The sequence below is a fragment of the Micrasema longulum genome, unplaced genomic scaffold (genome assembly GCF_059751315.1).
Source record: "Micrasema longulum isolate JH-2025_06_02 unplaced genomic scaffold, ASM5975131v1 h1tg002541l, whole genome shotgun sequence".
Classification (NCBI taxonomy): Eukaryota; Metazoa; Arthropoda; class Insecta; order Trichoptera; family Brachycentridae; genus Micrasema; species Micrasema longulum.
In genome coordinates this window covers 32,051-53,374 of record NW_028279681.1, presented here as the reverse complement: position 1 = coordinate 53,374, position 21,324 = coordinate 32,051, and the positions used below count along the sequence as shown (strand labels likewise).

General features: G+C 32.9%; 1 protein-coding gene across 1 annotated transcript; it reads right to left on the bottom strand.

Moving 5' to 3' along the window:
- Window positions 1-355: 355 nt before the first annotated feature.
- Window positions 356-14,969, bottom strand: fkh (fork head box protein). The gene has a single exon (XM_088240644.1). It carries the CDS (start codon window positions 14,895-14,897, stop codon window positions 13,872-13,874), a length of 1,026 nt encoding a protein of 341 aa, XP_088096770.1. The 5' UTR covers window positions 14,898-14,969; the 3' UTR covers window positions 356-13,871.
- Window positions 14,970-21,324: the final 6,355 nt, after the last annotated feature.

The following is a 21,324-nucleotide window of genomic DNA, read 5'->3' as shown; positions in this document are numbered from 1 at the left end:
ATGTACACGTAAGTATGAACCACTTCTTGTATTAAATTACAATGTTATACCTATTTGAAAACCATTTTAAATAATAGTAGGCTCCTACAAATAATATTTTGATTGGGTGATGTTTTGATACCAGAGGAATAATTTTAAATATTTGCCCTATCTTGACTGGTACATAATAATTTAAAAAAAGGTTATTTTCAATATAAAAATAATCCTTATTTAAAGTTGGATTTACTAGCACTAGGAAGGATTTTCATATTTTCAGCAGAGATTTTTACAATTAAGTAGGTACCTACTTAATTTTGTAAAAATAACGCGTAATAAAATTTAAGGTATTTCTTGTTTTTCAAGCAATGCATTTTCCTTTTTGGCGGAACATATCAAAGTTTTATTGGTTTACAGCTTGTTTGATAGATTAACACATGGGTTTAGATTTAGGAATATTTTTATATCTTGAGCATTTTATGTATTATGCTATACTTCAGTATTTGAATATCGTTAAGGTGAGTAAAGTGAAAATATTTCACTGTTTGAACAAGATAAAAATGATAAAAATAAACTGCGAACGTTGTACAAGAATGTTGAAAAATATCTAATCACGTGTTTTCCATTTTACTTTTTCCATCCTAGACATTTCCAAGGCTTATGACATGTTGTAGGTTAGGTTAAGTGAACTTACTCGCTTTGAAAGATCCCATCAATTTTATGAAATGTTTAAAAAACTGAAATTTAAGAAATATTAGTATGTCTTCAGTATAAACAAATGTACGTGCTGCTTTTCAAATTATTTTTGTCCCTGTGCGGATAAAAACATTAAAATTGATAAAACATGAAAAAATAGTTGTATAATTATGAAAATATAAAAACCTGATTTCTAAAAAATAGTTTTGCGATTTTCATAAATATGTGTAAATAAAAAGCTCCATAAAATCACTATATTCGATAAGAGTACTTTTGAAGTAATCGCAAAAATTAATCGAACTCAATTTTTATCATAAATATTTAAGTGTCTAGCACTTGAAAATTATCTTTGATAAAAAATCTAAATGCAGCAATTTGGAAGTCTGGTTTTAAAAATGCAGAAAATTGCATATGGCGAAAATAACACATTAAATAAAAAAAAAAGGTTAAATTTTATTTTTTTGTTTTAACAAATTATGTGCAAAGTACAATATTATGTTAATTTAAAAATTACTGCCATCAGTTTGGTTAACAATATTGAGTAGGTAGGAAAAGTATTTATAGAAAAGTACTACTTTTACTGTAAGTGCTAAATTTTCTTATCATGAAAGAGGTTTCGGATTCGAATCCCGGCATGGTTGACATGTAATATTTTATTTTAACGATGCTTTTACGCTATAATATACCAAACTGATAATTTAACCTTCGTGTTATAAAAATGATCAAGATGCGCTGTGTACCAATGCAGTGCCCTATGCACTATTAGGTGAGAAGAAGGAATGAAGATAAAGATGAGATAACTAATGATTCTTGACACTTAGTTCAATGTCTAATTAATTTAAAGTTCCAAAAACATCGCTAAATAATTTATTTTAATTAGTGTTTCTCAAATGAATGTTCTAAAATAAGCATGACAAATGTTTTTTTTATATGTAGATATTTCTTTTATTTTAGCTGGTAAAGTACTGGGTGATTATCGCCTCCCTGGCTCGTAAATTCTATAGGAAAATTTGCCAAGATGTAAAATGTTTACCTGGCGATTATCGCTACGCGTGTTTCCCTAATACAAGGCGCAGGCGTCAGAAAAATGGGCGCGGTGGAATTTCTGTACTTTTTCAATGTTTGCTCAAAGATAACCTCCAAAATACCACCACACTGCCATAAAGCAATATCCGTTAAATTGTCACCAAACTCGTGTATCTACAACTCAAATGTCTCTTCGTAATATAACAGCAAACACAAGAAGAGCCATTGATTGCTAGCTTTGTAAAAAAAATCAACTTTAAAGCTTCTCTAATCTTTAAATTAAATTAATTTTTGCTAGTTTCTTTTATAGATTGTTACCACACTGATTTCGTTGTGACCGATAATATTTTCGAATCAAAGAGATGACTCCTTGATACTAGTTTTAATATAAATACTGAACTTTTATGAATTTAATTTGATTTGAGTAAGTTAATTTGAAAAATCGATTAAAATATAGTAGGTACCTACGCAATTACGATAAAAACTGACTAGCTTCTTTGACTTTGATACCAATTCTAGGTTGTGTTGTAATATATAATTGTATGTATACAATAGTGATAAATATGTATAGGTAATTGAAATTCATGGATTATTATAGAAGCTAGTAAGGATACAGCGAAGCTTCTCCGGGTGGGAAATTGGAAGACGGCGGCTGAGCACAGACTAGTTAAAGTTAAACTCGTTATGGGCTGTAACGCCATCAAAGAGAGAGATTATTAGAAATAAAGTAATGAGAAGGGTTTGTAACAATTTCAAAAATCCTCGAATTCTAAATAGGTATTGCGTTTAAACCTCGGAACCTCGATGTGTAAAATGGTGACGCAAAAATACGCGAGTTTAGTTTTTTATTTGCTAAGTATTTTCACAGATCTATGATATGTACGCAATATGTCAAGTCTTCTTTCCACAATTTACGCAAGCGGAATCTTTACCTCAGTGAACGTAGATCTCGAAATTACTATTAAAATATATTACATACAACTGTTTGAAAATAGGCGGTTAAAATGATTTCAAAATGCCGGTGACGAAAAGGTGCGATTGCAAATACATAGCTCTATGCTCTGACATAGACAAAAATGTTTATGATGTGGTAAAAGTTAATACGATTTATGCCATTTAATAATATTTTGAAGGTAAAATGAAAATTTGATGCTTTAAATATCGGTAGTCAGATGGCAGAAACGACCATCTGTAATTTTTAAAAATATTCGAGTGAGCTGAAATACGACTCAATTTTAAGACTAACTAAAATATTTTAGTGCTGCTTTTTAATAATAAATTACCATTTTAGAATCATTAAGATGGTGTTTTTTTTGTATTTACTAAAATATTAATTTAAACTTTTGTAAACTAAAAAACAGAAAACAATACAGATGGTCCCTTTTACCATCTGATTACCGATATTTTAACAGACAATAAAAAAGGTTTTTTTATTTCATAATAATTTAAAGCGAATTATGTTGTTTACAGCATAATTACAAAAATTGATAGCTTACATTATTAATGTTTAAAGATTTTTTTTTTGTGCATAAATATTTAAATAGTCAGAAAAATAAATATATACGGAATACGGATTATTCTTGGTTGGTTCAGAAACCGGTCTTTAAATAATTAAATTTAGTGCATTAAAAAAATCAATTATTGTTGAATTTATTTAACGTTTGTTTTTCGCATAAAATTACTGCATTTAATAACAGCTTGGAAATTAAATTTTCGGAGACTAAAAATGGTACTTAGCTGAAATATTTTCATTAAGTGAGGGTAAAATATTTATTATTCTTATTTCGTCGACCATTACTTGAAACTTCCCTCGATCCTGGGCCATTCTGATGAGCATTGCTGCATCTGGAATTCCAAACCACTGCCGAAAATTCTTAAGTCATGATGCTGTTTTACGTCCCATACCCCATCTACCCTCTGTCTTCCCTCCACTATGAGCTGTATATAATAAATATTACAAGATCCATTGTTCAAAATGATTAAGTTTTTTTTTTGATAAGCTGTCTGAATTAACGAATTTCTATACTAACAACTTATTTATAAAAAGCAAATAAATTTACAAAACAAAGTATAATCAAAAGGCTTGCCTAAAATAGTTATGTTCCAGATAAAATGTGTTCTTACGTATAAATATGAATAAAAATTAAACAATGCAATGTGCCAGCGACGATTATTTGATTAAATATTATTATGTGAAGAGTCTATAGACAGGAGTAGGTAAGTAAAGTAAAATTTTGGTAAATATTTGCCATGAAAACAAAACTTCCTTTACCATTGAGATTATGTATTAATTCAATATGTACTTACCCACTGAACGAAGTAATAAATACAAAGCACACAAATACATATATACAAATACTCTTGCTTTTCAACACGAGTCTATTACAATTAATAATACAATATTGATTTAATAATCGTAGTACCTATTCAATAGAAAATGCTTTTCAAGAAATGATACACCATTTTTTTGTTTTCCGATTATTTACGATAAAATAGGTACGATAAATACATTTCATGAGAGTTGATGATTCTTGGGATCTAAACATAAAAAAACGTTAAAATTATTGACGGAAATACAAAATTGAATTGGTTGACAAATTTTACATGAAATTTTTTGCCCATTACACATTCTTATTTTAAAAAATTGCAAAGATAATTTTTTTTTTTTTAAAGAAGTATTTGCGTTCTTATAGTTTACGCAAATATTTCATTTTGATGGCCATTTTCAACGAGTTGTACGTTTAACGCACTATTAGAAAATGGGAACCAAGTTGGGGTAGAGTGGGATTCGAACCACGGACCTTCGATCCGTGAGTCCGAGACACTAGCCACGGAACCACAGCCCGATTCAAATTCAGATTAGTTTCATAAACAAATCATATCTCCGTCGTAGTACCAACATTAATTTATTCAGAAAGATTAATCAAACAAATTTCGAAAGAAAACGTTGTGAAAAAGTTATCGTAGTAAATTGATGTATGATTGTTTATAACACACAAACTGTTCATTTTTCTTATTTATGGAAATGCATATTCTGGGTTTTTTATAAGGAAATTACGTTAAATTTAAGTAGAACATTGTGTTTCTGATAACATGCTCGTTTTTTAAAATATTTACAGAATATTAGTATTAATGATTGTTTGTAGTTTGTACGTCCCTACTAAATATTTTTTAAATCATTCAACTGAAAGAATAATGTTATCAGAACGTCATTTGCTACGAGTTTTGTAGGATAATAAATAATTTGTAAACTGATTAGATTTACGCTCATCGTGATATTATAGGAAACTACATTTTTATTTTTAATTCCGGACTAAAAAAAAACATTAATAATTTGACGTTTGACTAACAAATATGGCAAATATTTCTACCTATCTAAAAAAGGGGGAAAACATAAAAAAATAACGAGTATAAATAATAATTCTCGCAGTAGCCACGATTTGAAAACGTTGAGACAGAATACAAACTGAATAGGCTCAAAGTTAAACAAAGATTGTGACAGTTGAGAGGATGCTGAAGTGTGAATAGACAGGCATATTGCACCAGGGTCTGATGATAAACTGGTTCCTGAGTGGAGACCGAGACCTCGAGACCTCAACAAGGACGTCCACCAGTGAGATAAGTTGAATTTGACAAAGCCAGTCAATGTGGAAGACGAAATTTAAATATGAAGTAATGGTGACACTTAAAATCTTTGAGATTTCAGTTGGGAAATTTAGCTTATATTTACCGACATTTCCACCCAAAAATGTATCTAGATTTTTGCATGTGCTTTTACATGTGTTTTTTTAATATGCACTAGGTTTAAATGCCTGAACTATTTGTGTTTGTTAGCAGCTTCGAGTCTATAAACCCACACTCGGGATGGAATTTTAATATGTTATAATATTGATAAGGTAATAAAAATATGTAAAAATGCACACAATATCATGAATATTATGTCACGTTATTTTATGGATCGAAATTGTACGAATACTTGTTTTTATATTTATGGGAATTTTTTTATTAAATTAAATTGAAAAATATTCTATCTCATCTCAAAATTTGAACATAAAAGATTTTAATAAAAAAAACTTTAAAATACTGTTTAACTTAAAAGGCAAAATCAATCTAAAACATCATGACAATAACGCATTATAATTTTAATTTCCTTTTGAAAAATATACCCACACTTTCAATAGATTCACGTGTTTATTTGTAATGTTTAGATAAATAATAATTTTATGTACGAGTATTAATACGATTGAAGTGTCCAACACAGATCATTTTAAGAGGAGAAAAATTAAGTAAAATTTTATTAGAATCGTTAATGTTACCATACGATATGATTTTTAAAAACTTAATCCTGTTTAGAATAGCTTCGTCTACATATTATTTTCATTGCCCAATAAATCAAGTAAACATCTGCTTTTTGCTGTAGATAATGAATAAATAATTACAACAATGGTGAAGCAATTTTTCTAGCTAATTCTGATTTGCAAATAATTTTAGTCATGCGTCATACACAAACTAATGAATTAGCTGCGAGACGAAATTGATGAATTATATAAAACAAGCTTTAAGTGCTTTTACAGCTGAGATCTCTGGGCGTAATTTGGGATGAACACCTGTCTGAAATGTTAAGAAAAAATGTATAAAAACCAGTTTATTGAAGTGACAATTCATTTTAAGATTCTAGTTGTGTTTTCAATTGTGGCATCTATGGGCATGTTAAGCAAACACTTTTGATTTTTAAAATTCCAGGTAGATAATGTTTTTACTATTTATTAATTGATTATTCGTGCAATAAAAGAAGGAAAATTTTGTTTAAGGATACAAAATGCCCACTGCCTGGTTTTTGCCATACCGTGGATAAAGATGATTTTAATAAATTGATTTTAAAAGCGTTTGTCGAAATTAGAAGAGAAAATCTACGAGTCTTTTCGTATCGTCATTAACAAACTCTACAAAACAACGTATTTTTTTACTAAATAAACTGCTGTTGTAATTTATTTCTTAATATTTTTAATCGAAACACTTTTCCCTGACACATTTGACATAAAATTACTTTAGGTAGTCTTTAAGAGCCATTTAAGAATAATTGTTAATATTAAGAACCATCAAAAGTATGCTATAGCAGAGAATCAAAGTAGGCTTTATCTCATTTATTTCAAGGTGAAAACTAAATCTTATCAATAAAATAAATGCAATATTATTTTTTGATTACCGCTAAATTCAACACAGAGCAAGACTTATTTCAACTTCAAAAGTAAAAAATCAATAATGATTTATTTTCCAAGCGTTTAGAATAATCAGAAATACATACGTTTATGATTCATGCAATTAATTATAATTTTTTCACCTTATATATTTCAGAAACAAGATAAAGTCGAGTATAACCCTTATCTTGGCGAAACGAAAAAATAATTTTTTACGCATTTGATGGTTGTAAAGGCTTAAAAATCCCAATAATTTTTTTGGTTTAATCAAAGTTTATTATGAATTGTGAAAAACAATTTAGAACGAAAAATACGGTAAAGCAGTTTTAACTGAATACTGTTTTACACGTATTTTAGTTCATGAGAAAAAATGAGATCATATGTTTCCTACAGGATACATTACCGAGAAAACGGTTAACCAAGTGCCAAAACGGTTAATCATGCAAGACATCGGACCCCGATCATCAGAAATTTAAATATTCAAATTGAGTAAAAACATTATTTAAATAACTCTCCTCAGATCGGTTATTGCATATGGTGGCCAATACTGGTTAATGGCCGAAAGAAATGAAAATATGTCATTAGAGCATTAAAAAGCAAAACAATTAGGAAGATATTTGGTGCTGTAAACCAAAATGGAGTGTGGAGAAGACGATTTAATCATGAATTGTAGGCACTGCAAGGCGAACCCGACATTGCACAATTGATATAAATAATTAGATTACAATGGCTGGATCATGTACACGGAATGAATGATGGTGGTACCCCCAGTAAACTTCTGAACACTACTCCGAAAGGCAGACGAAGCAGAGGCAGACCGAAATTAAGATGGCCGGGTGATGTGGAAAGTGGCATGAGAGCGATTGGCCTGACGAACTGGAGAAGAGCCGCAGGATGCAGGGAGGAATGAAGGCAGATTCCGGAGGAGGCTAGGGTCCATAACGAGGCGTAGCGCCATTGATGATGATGATGAAAATATAAAGGGGATAATTAAACTAATCAAGTTTTGCGAAATTTGAGTATGACTCGGTGGATCCTGAATAAATAAATGTTTTCATTTATAGGAAAATACAAGAATTCATATTTTTTTAATGTTCTATAGTCGACAGCTTCCAAGGCACCGTCATACGTTATTCAGTAAAGAATTAACATCTGTTAGAATGTTCGTACGACCATTTTAGAAGAATCGTTTTGGATACTAATGGAGCGGTTTGTTTCACAGTTCACAAATTAACATGTTTAAGTAACTCCAAAATACTTCTTTTCACGCTTGTAATAATATTACGAGATTTCTTTCACGACCATGCCTCACGACGAGCTTTAATATTGATAATTGAATTAGTTTACAAAGAAGATTTTTAAAGGAAGAAAAAAACACCGAAATATGAAATTTAATATCGTTTCGTTCTCACAATTTAGTTCGATCATTTTAAAGTACATCGTACCTATTCCCGACAGCAATGGATTTTTTTTTTAAATCACCACACTAAAGAAATGCGCTACATTTTGCTATAATAAATGTCCTGGATATTGATTATTTTGGAAGAAACCGTTATATAGAGGATGACTTCGTAGTGTTGGATCAAAATTAAGGAGATATAAACTACACATCACATTGCCAGACGAAGAGGGACCGCGAGGAGAGGAATATGCGGGCTTTCCTACAAACTCCTGGGGTCGAACCAAAAGGAAAAGAAATATAAAATATATCCAGATATTTTTAAATTACCATTGAAGTGACATTAAATTGACTGACATTAAGCTGATTTCAACGATTTCGCTATATCGTTGAATATGTTACTGGTTGACAAACGTACTTTGAAGCCAGTTGCATAAAAAAATATTGTTAAAAAATAAAATTTAAAGCTAAATAATTGTTGCATTTTCTCCAAAGTAAAATCAAACAATTTTTTTCTCCGTCAAAGTTAACAAAATGAGCTGCATGAAAAAGTAAGATAAAACTACTATGTTCGCCCATTCTGCGCTACAATGAATAACCTTAAAGTTTGTAGAAATATTTTTTTTTTGCGCAACTGACCTTTAATTATATTAATGTACCTAATTTAATATAAATCAAAATAAAATAAAACCAATTTTCAAAAATCTGCATTAGAAATAAATGTAAATAACTAGATCAAACAATCCAGACGTTAACAAAATTAAATTAATGTACGTTAAAAACATGTAAATGATTTTTTAAACTAATATGATAATAAAAAACAACCCATGAATGAATGAGTAGTATATTGTAAAATTTTAATAGTTTAATTTTTAAATAATCAATGAGTTATCACGATAGATATGAATGAATTTTATTGGCTCAGTCATGAAATAAATGATTTCATTTGATTTCCGATAAATAGCGTTAGATTTATTAGGAATTTCTTAGATAAAAGTACTTCGAAGTTATATCGCGTGATTTATCTTCTATTCGCCGGTTCAATCGATCAATCAGAAATTCTAATATATTTATGATGGTACCAAATATCCTCAACAAATATGCACGTATGAACATAATTATAGGTGAGAAAACTGGGTCACTATAACCGAACATATACAATAATCTATTGGATCAGTTAAAAGAAGCTGTGAAGGAGAAAACGAAAGGAAAATTGGCCAAAGGTATTGGCATTATTATAATATATTATTATTATCACAGCAACGTTTCAGTGACTTGCAAATATTAAACTAATTCAAATTTGAAAAAATCGTCGAAGAAAGAAAATCATTTTCATCAATGACATTTTTTTCGGGGGTATTAATTGATTAATTAAAAGATCTAAAAAATGTATGCCTTATAGGAATATACCTGTGGCTTGAATCTATAAGGGCCAATGTCAAATTATTTTAGTTACTTACCAACATTTTGTAGAGGGTTGATGTCAATTAAAACACGTGTATATTGAAATATTTTATAGACACATACATATCTGCGTCTTGGGTCTAAAAGAGCCAATATCATATTTCATTTTTTTCTAGCCAACATTTTTTCGAGGTTCAATATTTTTTTTTAAAAATAAATGTTTAGTTATTGCATAACTGCGTAAATTCAAAGGGAACACAAACCAAAACCCCAAAATTTTGTGAGATTTAAATCGGTCATATTTTTCTTTGAGAAAAAGGCTCCCGTGGATTTTGCATTTTAAATTACCCAAATCGCACAACATCCCTTTTGGCATTTTGCGTTTTGGTGACTAACTTCAGAGCAAAACCGCCATCGCCGCCGCTTTCTGGGTGATAGTTAGCATGAAACTCCATAAGATAAATACAGTTTTAAAAGAACGCATCTAATGATATAAAAAACATAAATATTATAAGTAAGGTTATAAAAAAAAACAAAAAGTCACGTTATAAACTTTGATTGCCTCTACGGAAATAAGACAAATTTCGATTTATTGTCCTTTTGAATTTAAGCAGCGACGTGGCAATGTTTTTAATTAACATTCGTTATCAAACATGTCGAATAATTTATTATATTGCTTCGAAATGGCTGAAAAATAACTCTCCTCCAAAATTCCGATTTACGACATTGGCCTCTTTAGATCCAAGCTACGCTAGTTCACTATGACGGCACAGAATGGCTGAAAAATTACTCTCTTGTGTTATTGCGATTTACAAAATTGGCTTTTATACATCCAAGCCACATATTTATTAAAAAAGAACAATTTTGGCATAATTACGAATTATTTGACCTACCATCGTGAAAGCATGTAGATATATGGGCATAAAATAAAATACATCAAAATTCTAAATAATACGGTTTAAATGAATTTTATTACATTAACATGATCTACTGTAATTTCTTGGTTCCATGAGGAAGTTCAGTGCTATGGGAAATTGGACAGAAAAAAAAAATTCTTACTCGCCGTAAAAAATAGAGCGTTTAATTGTTCGACGAACTTTCTCGAAAATGCATGAAAAAATTCATAAAACTGGTTTGCACAAAAATGGACTACTTTGAACGACGTCACAAGTTCTTATAAATCAACCTATCAATGAAAGCGTTGTTAGGTGTAGTGATAGATTTCCGGTTTCTTTCTTTCTGGGAAGTAATTTTTTCAACGTTTAGTATATTTCGACAGCTACGGGTTCTATTTTTTAATGGCAGGACGACTCACCAATGAGAACTAGTGACGTCACGGGCGGAGTAATTAAAAAATAACAAAACTTTTAAAGAATCATAGCGATGAGAATACGATACATATTGAGCTAAGTTTAATAGTCCTATAACAAATAAAAAATATGAAAAGAACCACTGAACTTCATTGCATTTTTATTTAAAATAATTAAATATGCTTTAGTCAATTCTTTTCCCATTTAACAAGTTTTTCTTTGATACTTCAAATAGCATTCAAAAAGAGTTCTATTTATTATTATTTATAAGGTTATCTGTGTCGGTTGAGCTATTTGAAAACATTATTTCATATTATACAATGTATATTATTAAGATTATTAGGCACAATTTGCTGACATAAATTGAATTATATAGTTTATAGAGAAAATATTAAAAATGGACAGAATTTTTTAATTGGTATTTTTTTTTTTTGCAACTTTGAGAAATGTAAAAGCCGGTCATATATTTGTATAAAAAATAATTCAGTTTCTAAAATAAAAATATCCACGTTCTTGAGGTTACAAAGTGTGAAGTCCCAACTGAGTAAAATGTAAATGAAAGTATGTTAGCTTTTGCCCAATTTTGATTCTTAATAATAAAACATTGATGTAAAAAAACATAGGTGAGTTAAAAAAATAATGAACTTTTAACACTGCGACCAGAGATACAAAGCAAATTTAGATCAAATTGAATACATGGTTCGGATTATGTGACGATTTCTAATAATATCTGTATTTCGCATTAAATGTGAACATTTTTATGTATAAAATATTTTTTTATTTACAAAATACAAAGGGTGTATCGGCGTGAAAATTCCCATGTCGGATTTAGTGAGTTTTGTGTGTAAGGCGTCACAAAGCCAATGATGCATTACTTTTACGATACTCGCAAACGGATTTTTACATATTAGGGGCATTAGGAAAAAAAGGTCCATTCATGACGGCAAAAGGAGGCCATAAAGTGTGGTGCGTGCTCAAGTGGGGGCGAAGACGGGTCCGAATACTATGCATAAGCCACCCGTGAGATAGACAAAAAGGGTATGAATGAATCGTAATTCTTAACCATAGAACGAAGCCTTCATAAACTTCATTATCAGAGGTGAAGAAAAAAGATGCAGAAAAAACAAAGGTAGAGAAAAATATTTAAATCAAACTCCGTAACACGAATATTTCAAACTTTGAAAGAAGAATTTTATTTCCAGAAACTCATTAATTTGATTTTTATTTAAGCTATTTAAATTTTGCGGAAAACACAGATTTACATTTTGCGCTATCGATTCATATAAGGAGAATAAAAAATATTTTACAAGCAATTCGCTTTTATTTTTTTATAAAACGCAGATAATTTCTTATTTGATAATAATGCAGCCTTTTAGAAGCTTAGAAAATAAAATAATCAATTGTTTGTTTGGTATGACAATATGCGCATTTAATTTTGCAATCGAATTACATATTCAGAAAAATATAATTTAAGAACATCTCGGAATTATCAACGATAAACGTGATCAAAACATTTGGGAGTCTGGTCATTGGAATAAAAATATTTAACTGTTTAATCAACAGATACGTAGAAAAGTTACAAATTCGGACTGTGGCGTAGTGGTCAGCGCATTAGCTTACCATGCAAGAGGTCTCGGGTTCGATTCCCGACATGATTGACAATAAATATTAATTTAAAAAAGTGTTTTCACACTAGAATATTTCATAGTCTCTGGACTGGCACCTGAAGTCCATCTTACGTTCGAGTAACAAAAAATCAAATAAGATACATCGCGATAGGTGTGCCAATGCAGTGCCCTATTCACCATTTGGCGCAGAAAAGGGAATGTAAGTGTTATTTTATTTATAATATTGTTATGTTACGATGCATTTATTGTTATACGAGTAGTTCCCGTTACAAATGGCTATTATCTCGGTAAGTTTTGCGTAAAGTTGAATAACACTTTGTTCCTCTTATTGCCCTTGTGTTTTCGTGTTCTGTATGGGCGTACGTGACGCATCTGACGTTATTGAGTGCGGATGTGATGTACAATATAAAGCCAGATTACCCTCGCTAATCCCCAAATCACGTCCGATATTAAAAATTCTGCAAACCCGCTCTGATTCGGTCTTCATTGCGTCATATAAATATTAAAATAGAATGATCAATCATCGTGGAAAATAAATATGCCTATTTTATATTACCTACGTGTTAGAAATATATGCACCTTGCGTACGTACCATCGTTCGATTGAAATTTGGATACAGTAACGGTAATGACTTTTGAACTACAATAATTAAAAATAAACAATGATTGGGTCATGATAACATGGCACAGTGTAACAATATACATTGAATAGTGATCGGTGAATATTCGGGGGCAATGTTCAAAGATCATTTCCAGCAACATAATTAATTGTAACAAAAAATATAGCGACAAATATAAAATATCTATAAATCTATATTAGGTACGCCGTACTTTCCTCGGGACGACCGAGTTTATACATGCGTTATATAAGTTTATCCATAATAATAATTACAAAATGAGAATGCTTCGAACGAGCAAGTTTGATAATAAAAATTATTTCGACGTAATTAAACATTAGTTGAATTAGGTCTATTGAGAAATAATTATCCGTAACAATGTACACGTCTTAATGTTAGTAATAATCGTGGTAAAGTCGTACCTTATTGTTTGGGTGTCGACTGTCGACCGGTTGCGGGAGGGCACAACACTATTCACAATGTATATTCGGGTTAGTTAGCACACGGCGGTGTCCTGTGGCGGGTAGCGTCACATCACTAGTGGGGGAAGTCCCCCGGGAGCGGCCGAGGGGGGCCCTTGGGCAGCCGCTGGTAGCGGGCCTAGGCCAGGGGGTACTGTCACAAGGGCGGCGCGGGCGCGGGGTACAGCGCCCCCTGGTAGTAGTCGTGCTGCAGCGGGGGCCCGGGCAGCGCCCCGTAGCCGTAGCCGCCCATGTCGTACATCTTCAGGTCGGGCTTGCTCTCGGCCGGCAGCAGGCGCGTGATGCTGAAGGGGTGGCTGGGCGGCGTGTAGCCCGCCGGCTCCTGCTTCAGGCCGTAGTGCTCCAGCGGCAGCGGGCGCAGCTCCTCCCCCAGGCACAGCTCGGGGGCGTGCAGCAGCGCCAGCGGGTCGTCTCCCCGCTCCTTGTCGCGCTCGTCCTTGCGCTCCCCGCCCTTGTGCGACTGGCGCACCGTCTCCTTCTTCTCGTCCTTGAAGCGCTTCTGGCGTCGCAGGAAGCAGCCGTTCTCGAACATGTTCCCCGAGTCGGGGTGCAGGGCCCAGAAGGAGCCCTTGCCGGGCTTGTCGGGCGTGCGGGGCACCTTCACGAAGCAGTCGTTGAAGGACAGCGAGTGGCGGATGGAGTTCTGCCAGCGCTGCTGGTTCTGCCGGTAGAAGGGGAACAGGTCCATGATGAACTGGTAAATCTCCGACAGCGTGAGCATGCGCTGCGGGTTGTTCTGGATGGCCATGGTGATGAGCGAGATGTAGGAGTACGGCGGCTTGGCGTGCGTGTACGAGCGGCGGTAGGACTTGTCGGCGCGGGCGCGCTGGAGCGCCGCCGAGTTCGGGGACGCGGGGTCGCCGCCCAGCTCGGCGCGGCCGCCGCTCATGGAGCCCACGGGCGTGAGGGGCGCGCCGTAGCCGCCCATGCACGAGCCCATGGCGGGCGGGCCGGAGTAGCCGCCGGCGGCCATGCAGGACGCGGACACGGGCACGCCGCCCATGCCGCCCATGCCGGCCCCGTAGCCGGAGTAGCCCTGCGAGGGGTGCGAGGGCACGCAGCCCATGGAGTTGACGCTGTAGGCGGGAGCCAGGCCCGGGCTCAGGGGCAGGCCGGCACCCATGGCGAGGCCCTCACCGTACGGCAGCTTCTGGGACAGCATGTCGGCTGTCCTCAGCGCATCACTCGACTAACACTCTCCGACTGTCGCTGTCGGCGGGTCGTCACTGACTGTGGGCCGTGTTTACAGAAGGACGCTCTGTTTGGGTTTGAGCGGCCGTCGGCCGGGCGCGGACCTCCAGCCGCCCGCTCGCGCTGTTGCCATGGCTACCGCTCCTCGCGCCCTCCCATTGGCCCGCGGTCCGGGGGCGTGGCCATCGGGCTCCTCCCCCGACCGAGGCGACTCCGCCGACATTCACCCCAAGTTATCATTTTCTCCGGGCGACTACGGGAGATAGTAGAATACGGAAAATTCTAACGGTTTTTGCATTAAGTCCCCGACATTTATTTGGATACACATTCAGTCGGGATTATTTCGAGCTATAGTGAAAAAATAAAATAGCCTCTCATTCTGTGATTATTTATTATCTTTTGTGCTTTACTAATTTACTTAGAAGACTCCGCCAAACAGAAAATGAAAAGAAATCAAATAGATGATACTTTAAGCATTGCTTTAATTTTACATTAAAAGAGAAGTTCGTTTTGAGTAGACACATATTAAAATACAAACATTATTAAATAACCGTAAGTTTAATAATTTGAGTTAAGATAAGATACCTACAAATAAATTAGTATGAACATTTTTACATATAGAAGTACTTATCTAAGTATATGTACCTAATTCAAATGATAAATATTTTGTTATTATTCCGGATGATTTAAGGGTTTCTAGATAGGTAAATACAAATACCTATATCGGGAAAATAGCAACGTGGGACGATAAGAAAATAGATAGCACCTAATTACAATAAATAGTAAATGCTAGAACCCTAGCACCTAATTACAATAAGTGGTAAATAGATAAAAGGTTATTTATTGATTTTCAGGGGATTGGGTAGGTCCGACGTCCTTTAAGAAATCATATAAAATCATAGCGTCCCTTTGCAAAAATAGTTAGATATTTAGAAAAAAAAGATAATTTACTAGATAAGATAATTAGATATTTTATTTTATAACGCCCATAAGACATTTATAAATCATCATACTCCTGTCCACATTCGAGGGTGCATAGGGCACTGTATTGGTATACTAGATGCAGCATATATTGATAATTTGATACGTGAAGGTGAGGTGATCAGTCTTACGTTTCTGCCGTCTGCCCGAGAACATAAAATATCGCAGTGTAGAACCATCTTTGTAATCAATTTATAGCGCGGTATAGCGCGTTTGTTCGTACTAAATACGCGTTATACCGCGCAATAAATGCGTTCGGAATATCAGCCCATCGGCGCTATTCTGAACCGCTTTCGCGGCCATAGAAAAAACTTTTAACTCGTGTATTGAGAAAAAAAGAAAAAGCTTTTATAGCGCGTATTAACATACTAAATACGCGCTATAAAAGTGTTTTCAACGGCCCCGAGAGCGTTAGTAATAGCGGCGCAGGGATCGTACCATGTAATCGAGAGAAAAATGACATATTTTAATTTATTTTTTTATATTTCATTTATTTAAACGCCTTGTGGGATTTTACTTGTTTTATATGTATGAATAAAAAGTAAGAAATGTATTTTACATAAAATCAGCAAGAAAAAAAATGCATGTATTGCAGGGGAGAGAATACACAAAGGTGTATCTTTTCCCATCGTTTATATTAAAGACTACTAATATAAGTAAAACTAAAAAAAAATATTAAAGAATATAAGGTAATAAAAGAAACCGAATTTAAATAAACATATTAGTTTTTTAGGTATTTAAATTTGACAATAATTAATTGATACACTGCCCTTTAAAGTTTAAAAGTTTTATCCATAGGTACTGTTAACGAAAATCGGTCTGTAGCAAAAAACTAACTTCATTCGGTTTTGTAAAAGGTTGAAAATATTTGAAGAAAGGAAAGGAACACGGAAATGGACCTACCTTTGATACAATTAGGATGTTCCTCAATTTGGATGATGAAACACTGGATGATGAAACTAACTATGAATAATGGAACGATTTATGATAACTTTTACAACGACGCCAACGAATCCAAGATTTTTTTATGCAATGTTTAGTAATTTAAAAAATGTTGTATTTTTTGTTCCAAACAATTTTTTTAATTTTGAATTTCTTCTTGATGTGAGGTAGGTAAAATAAAAATTGGTCAAGGGAAAGAAAGGAAAGAAATCTAATCGGCCAGGAATAATATCGATAAATGCTGTTATTTACTAAACAGGTACACATGAATAAAAACAGTTTTAATAATGATGAACTATTCTGAACTGCTTCACAAGTTCTTCTAAATCAACCGATCAAGTACGGCGTCCGGTTTCCGGGCAGCCATTGTTTTCAACGTTTAGTGTACTTTGTCGCTACGGGGTTCTACTGTTCAATGTCACCGGCGGCAACTCGTGACGTCACGGGCGGAGTAATTACAAAAGTACAAAACTTTAAAAAAGCATAGCGACGAAAATACGATAGATAAAAATGGTTTAAAAAAAAATTGACGGTCAAATTATCTATTTTTTTAAACCACTGAACTACCTCATTGTGCTTGAAAAATTATTACAATATTCTACAATGTACAATGATTCTACGTGACATCATAATGCCTGGCGCATCCTCTTTAAATATTCAGTATCCTATCGATCGATTGCTGTTTGCCTTTCTGTTTTACATTAATATACTCAAAGGGGAAATCGAAGCTACCGGTGTTGAAGACTGACTCGTAAAAATTCGTCAAATCTTCATAATGTTCCCCAAAATCCCTTCATCTCGATTAAGAAATCTACCAAAGCTATTATCTTCATCTATATTTATTTATTTATACGGCATAATTGCCTTTAACATATATTGAACAAATAATTTTCTTATTTTTATTTTTTTTGTAGATATGAATTAAAATTTTCGATTTACTGTGTTTTATTTTTTTATCTTGTTTTGATAACATTTAGGAGCACACACTATTTATATGTGTTTAATTTTTTCTTATATGTATTTAAAATATATTCTAGTAAATTGCTATTCTTTAATTTTAATTGTATCTATTATTTTACCAAATTACAACAAGGATGGAGAATACCTTAAATAAGAGAAAATGGAAGTCTAGGCATTTACAGGGCTTATGACCTGTCATCGGCTGGTTTATGTGGCCACTTTACACACTGTAACATTCACCATTTTTCCTATTATTGAACATCCATATTTCTTCAATTCTTCCATCTGTTGATTTTAGTGAAGTTAAAGAGCTGAAACATTTATTGTTGTGAAGAGATTCATCTGACTAAATTGTTTCACATACCAAGCAACGCCTGAAAACAATTTTCCAATTTTTAAACAATTTGTCTACGAACATTTGGACAAACTCAAAAATTGTATTATTTTACTCTATTTTCTTACTTTATTTTTTTTAAAAATTATTTCTTTAAACTATTTTTATCTGTTCATTATTTTAATTTATTTTATGTTCATTATTTTATACGTATACATTATTATGTCTGTACTCTTTTTATTTGATTATTAATCAAAACTAATGTCTGAGCACCCGATGACATAATATTATTAAATAGTTTATCAGAACAAAATATATTTTAATACGTTGTTTTCTTTATAATGTATAAATATTGTAATAATGTGTATATTTTATTGAATAAAGACTTTATGAAAAAAAAAAGTTGTGAGTCCTAAGTAAAAAAAAACTAAACAAACATATGTAAAAAAAAGTACATATGTACACCTTACATCGTACATATATAAATACAAAATAAAAAAATATTTAATTGTATAACTATAACAATAGTAACAAGTAGTTAAATACATATTATTCATCATTTTTCTCTTTCGGCACCTAATGGTGCATAGGGCGCTGCATTGATACATCAATCGCAGCGTATCTTGAACATTTTTGTTGCATGAAGTTAAGGTGATCAGTCCTTCGTTTCAGGTACCAGTCCAGGAACTATGATATATTCTAGTATAAAAACACCATTTTAAATTACATTTCAATATGACCATGTCGGGAATCGAACCCGAGACCTCTTGCATGGTAGGCAAATGCGCTTACCATTACACCACGAGGCAAATACATATAAGCAAACAAAAATATTAACGAAATACATACATAAATATGAAAAGGCAAAAAGAATAACATATTTAAACATAACGAAAAGTTATAGAATTATATTGAGAGAAAAAAATAAATCAGACTCGTTTTATAACTATCTATATATAAGTCCAGAACCAAATATATCAGCCTTACTGTTTACCATATCTGTGGAGCCTAGGTATAATAATTGGTCCTAGAACTTGCAGAACAAAATCTATGTTGAGATATTCGTATTTTTAGATAAAATCCTATGTGGGTTTAATTACAGTATAAGTCTACAATAATTTGGACATTTACAAAATTGTTTAAGACGGGGGTTGGCTGGTTGGACGGGTGCGCTATTAGCTTTTCTGAGTTTCTTTTTTTTCTCACTGTCGGGTCACCTGATTTAAAAAACTCTTCTATGTAAATGTATCTACAACAAACTACAGTTTGTCGCTTCAGTTCATCTTTTTCTAACATACCAAAACACAAATCTGCAGAAATAGATCTTTTAAAAACTTTTTACGAAATAAGCCTAAATAATGACCACAACTTAAGACAAAATTCGTTAAAAAACCCCTTAAACATTTAAAAAAAAAAAAAATTATAAATAAAGGCTTTCTTAAAACTCCTGTCGAATTAAAGCGACTAATTCACGCTCGCTAATAAGGCGAATGCATACGTTTGCAAATGAATACCTAAATGATGTAGGTATCAGGGGCGATTCGTGTACAGAAGCGATTATGCGCAGCTTACCATTATATTTGACTATCCGTAAAAATGTTTTACGGTGACTTTATTCAAAGAAAAACAAACAAATAATAACTTTTTTTTAAAAATCATTGCCACCATTCGTATGTTTCTCCAAATATAAATAAAAATATAATAAAGCGCGCCCAGCGCAGCGCCAGCAATGAGCCAAGGAACTAGCCGATTACTCCAGCTTATTTCGTGATACAAATAAGTGTACTACATTTTGAACATATTAAATCTAGTAGCGGAATTTTCCTCCTAGAGTTAACTTGCAGATTACACAAATCCTTTGAAGATTCTCGATTTGGGAAACAGTATTTCAAACATTATTTCTCAAGGGCTATTTTTCTTTGAGATTATACTTTTGACATATGACGCGCAACACACGTGGCGCTCGACGCGGCCGTTTTGGCATTATTCGTTTCTAGAACAAATCAGCCAGTTGACATAATAATCGTAATGAGAATGCCCAATACTGACTGAATTAAAAACTTTTATGTAAGTTATGTGTTAAATTAATGTATAATATAGATACACAATATAATATATCACGAAATTATAACATTAACATATATTTAAATAAACATCTGGACAACACGCTTAATAGTTTATAAATCTACGCAATTTCTCGCAGCAGTCTCCTGCAATGGTCTCTTCCCTTAGACAAAATCCATACTTGTACACTATTTCCAAACATTTTCAGTTGCTTCCGTTACATTACCGCCTACTCATTTATAAACAATATCCCTCATTGTTTATGTAGGTTATCATTGATATATTATAGTGCACACCTCAGTGTATATTATATATTTTTTTCATTGTATTTTTTAAAAAAATATTTAAGTTTGCAAGTGAAAATTCTTAAAGGAAGTTCATTGTAATTTATTATAGAAATCAAGGACGATCGTGGATTAAAGTATCACTCGTCTTGTATTTCCATAGAACTTTTTTTTAATTCATATTTAATAAATAATAATCATATTTTACTTCTCATTTCTCCGGCTATCCCTATGCAAAAAATATTTCAATCGGTCGCTCCGTTGACACGTGAAGGAAACGCAAGCGAACAAACACACTTTCGCATTTATAATATTGGTATGGATTTATTAATGTAAAAATGAATTTATTTACAAATGCATGAGCTTATTAAGACTTAGATATCTGGGATCTCAATAAAGACTAAGTATCGAACTAAAATTTGTGGTAATAATTTTAATGTCGTAATCTGCCAGTCTAAAAGTAATTATATTTTAGTAACATAAACTTTTTTAGGATATTTTTTAAAAGAAATACCTATAAAAAATATTGTTTTAGTCTTGTGTTTTTTTCATTTTTTATTATTGCGCGATTAAAAAAAAACATTCGTTTTAAAATGGCAAAATTGTATGATTTTCTCATTTTGCGTGCGTTTTACCAGACTATAGCCTTAAGCCTATTAAAGGCTAAAAAAAATTTACCTACATACATACATAGATTATATACAAGATGGTTGGTATGAAAAAAGGGTGTTTTTCAATAGAATGGACTGGTACCTGAAGCGTAAGACTGATCATCTTACCTTCATGTAACAAAAATGACCAAGATACGCTGCAATCGGTGTACCGATGCAGTG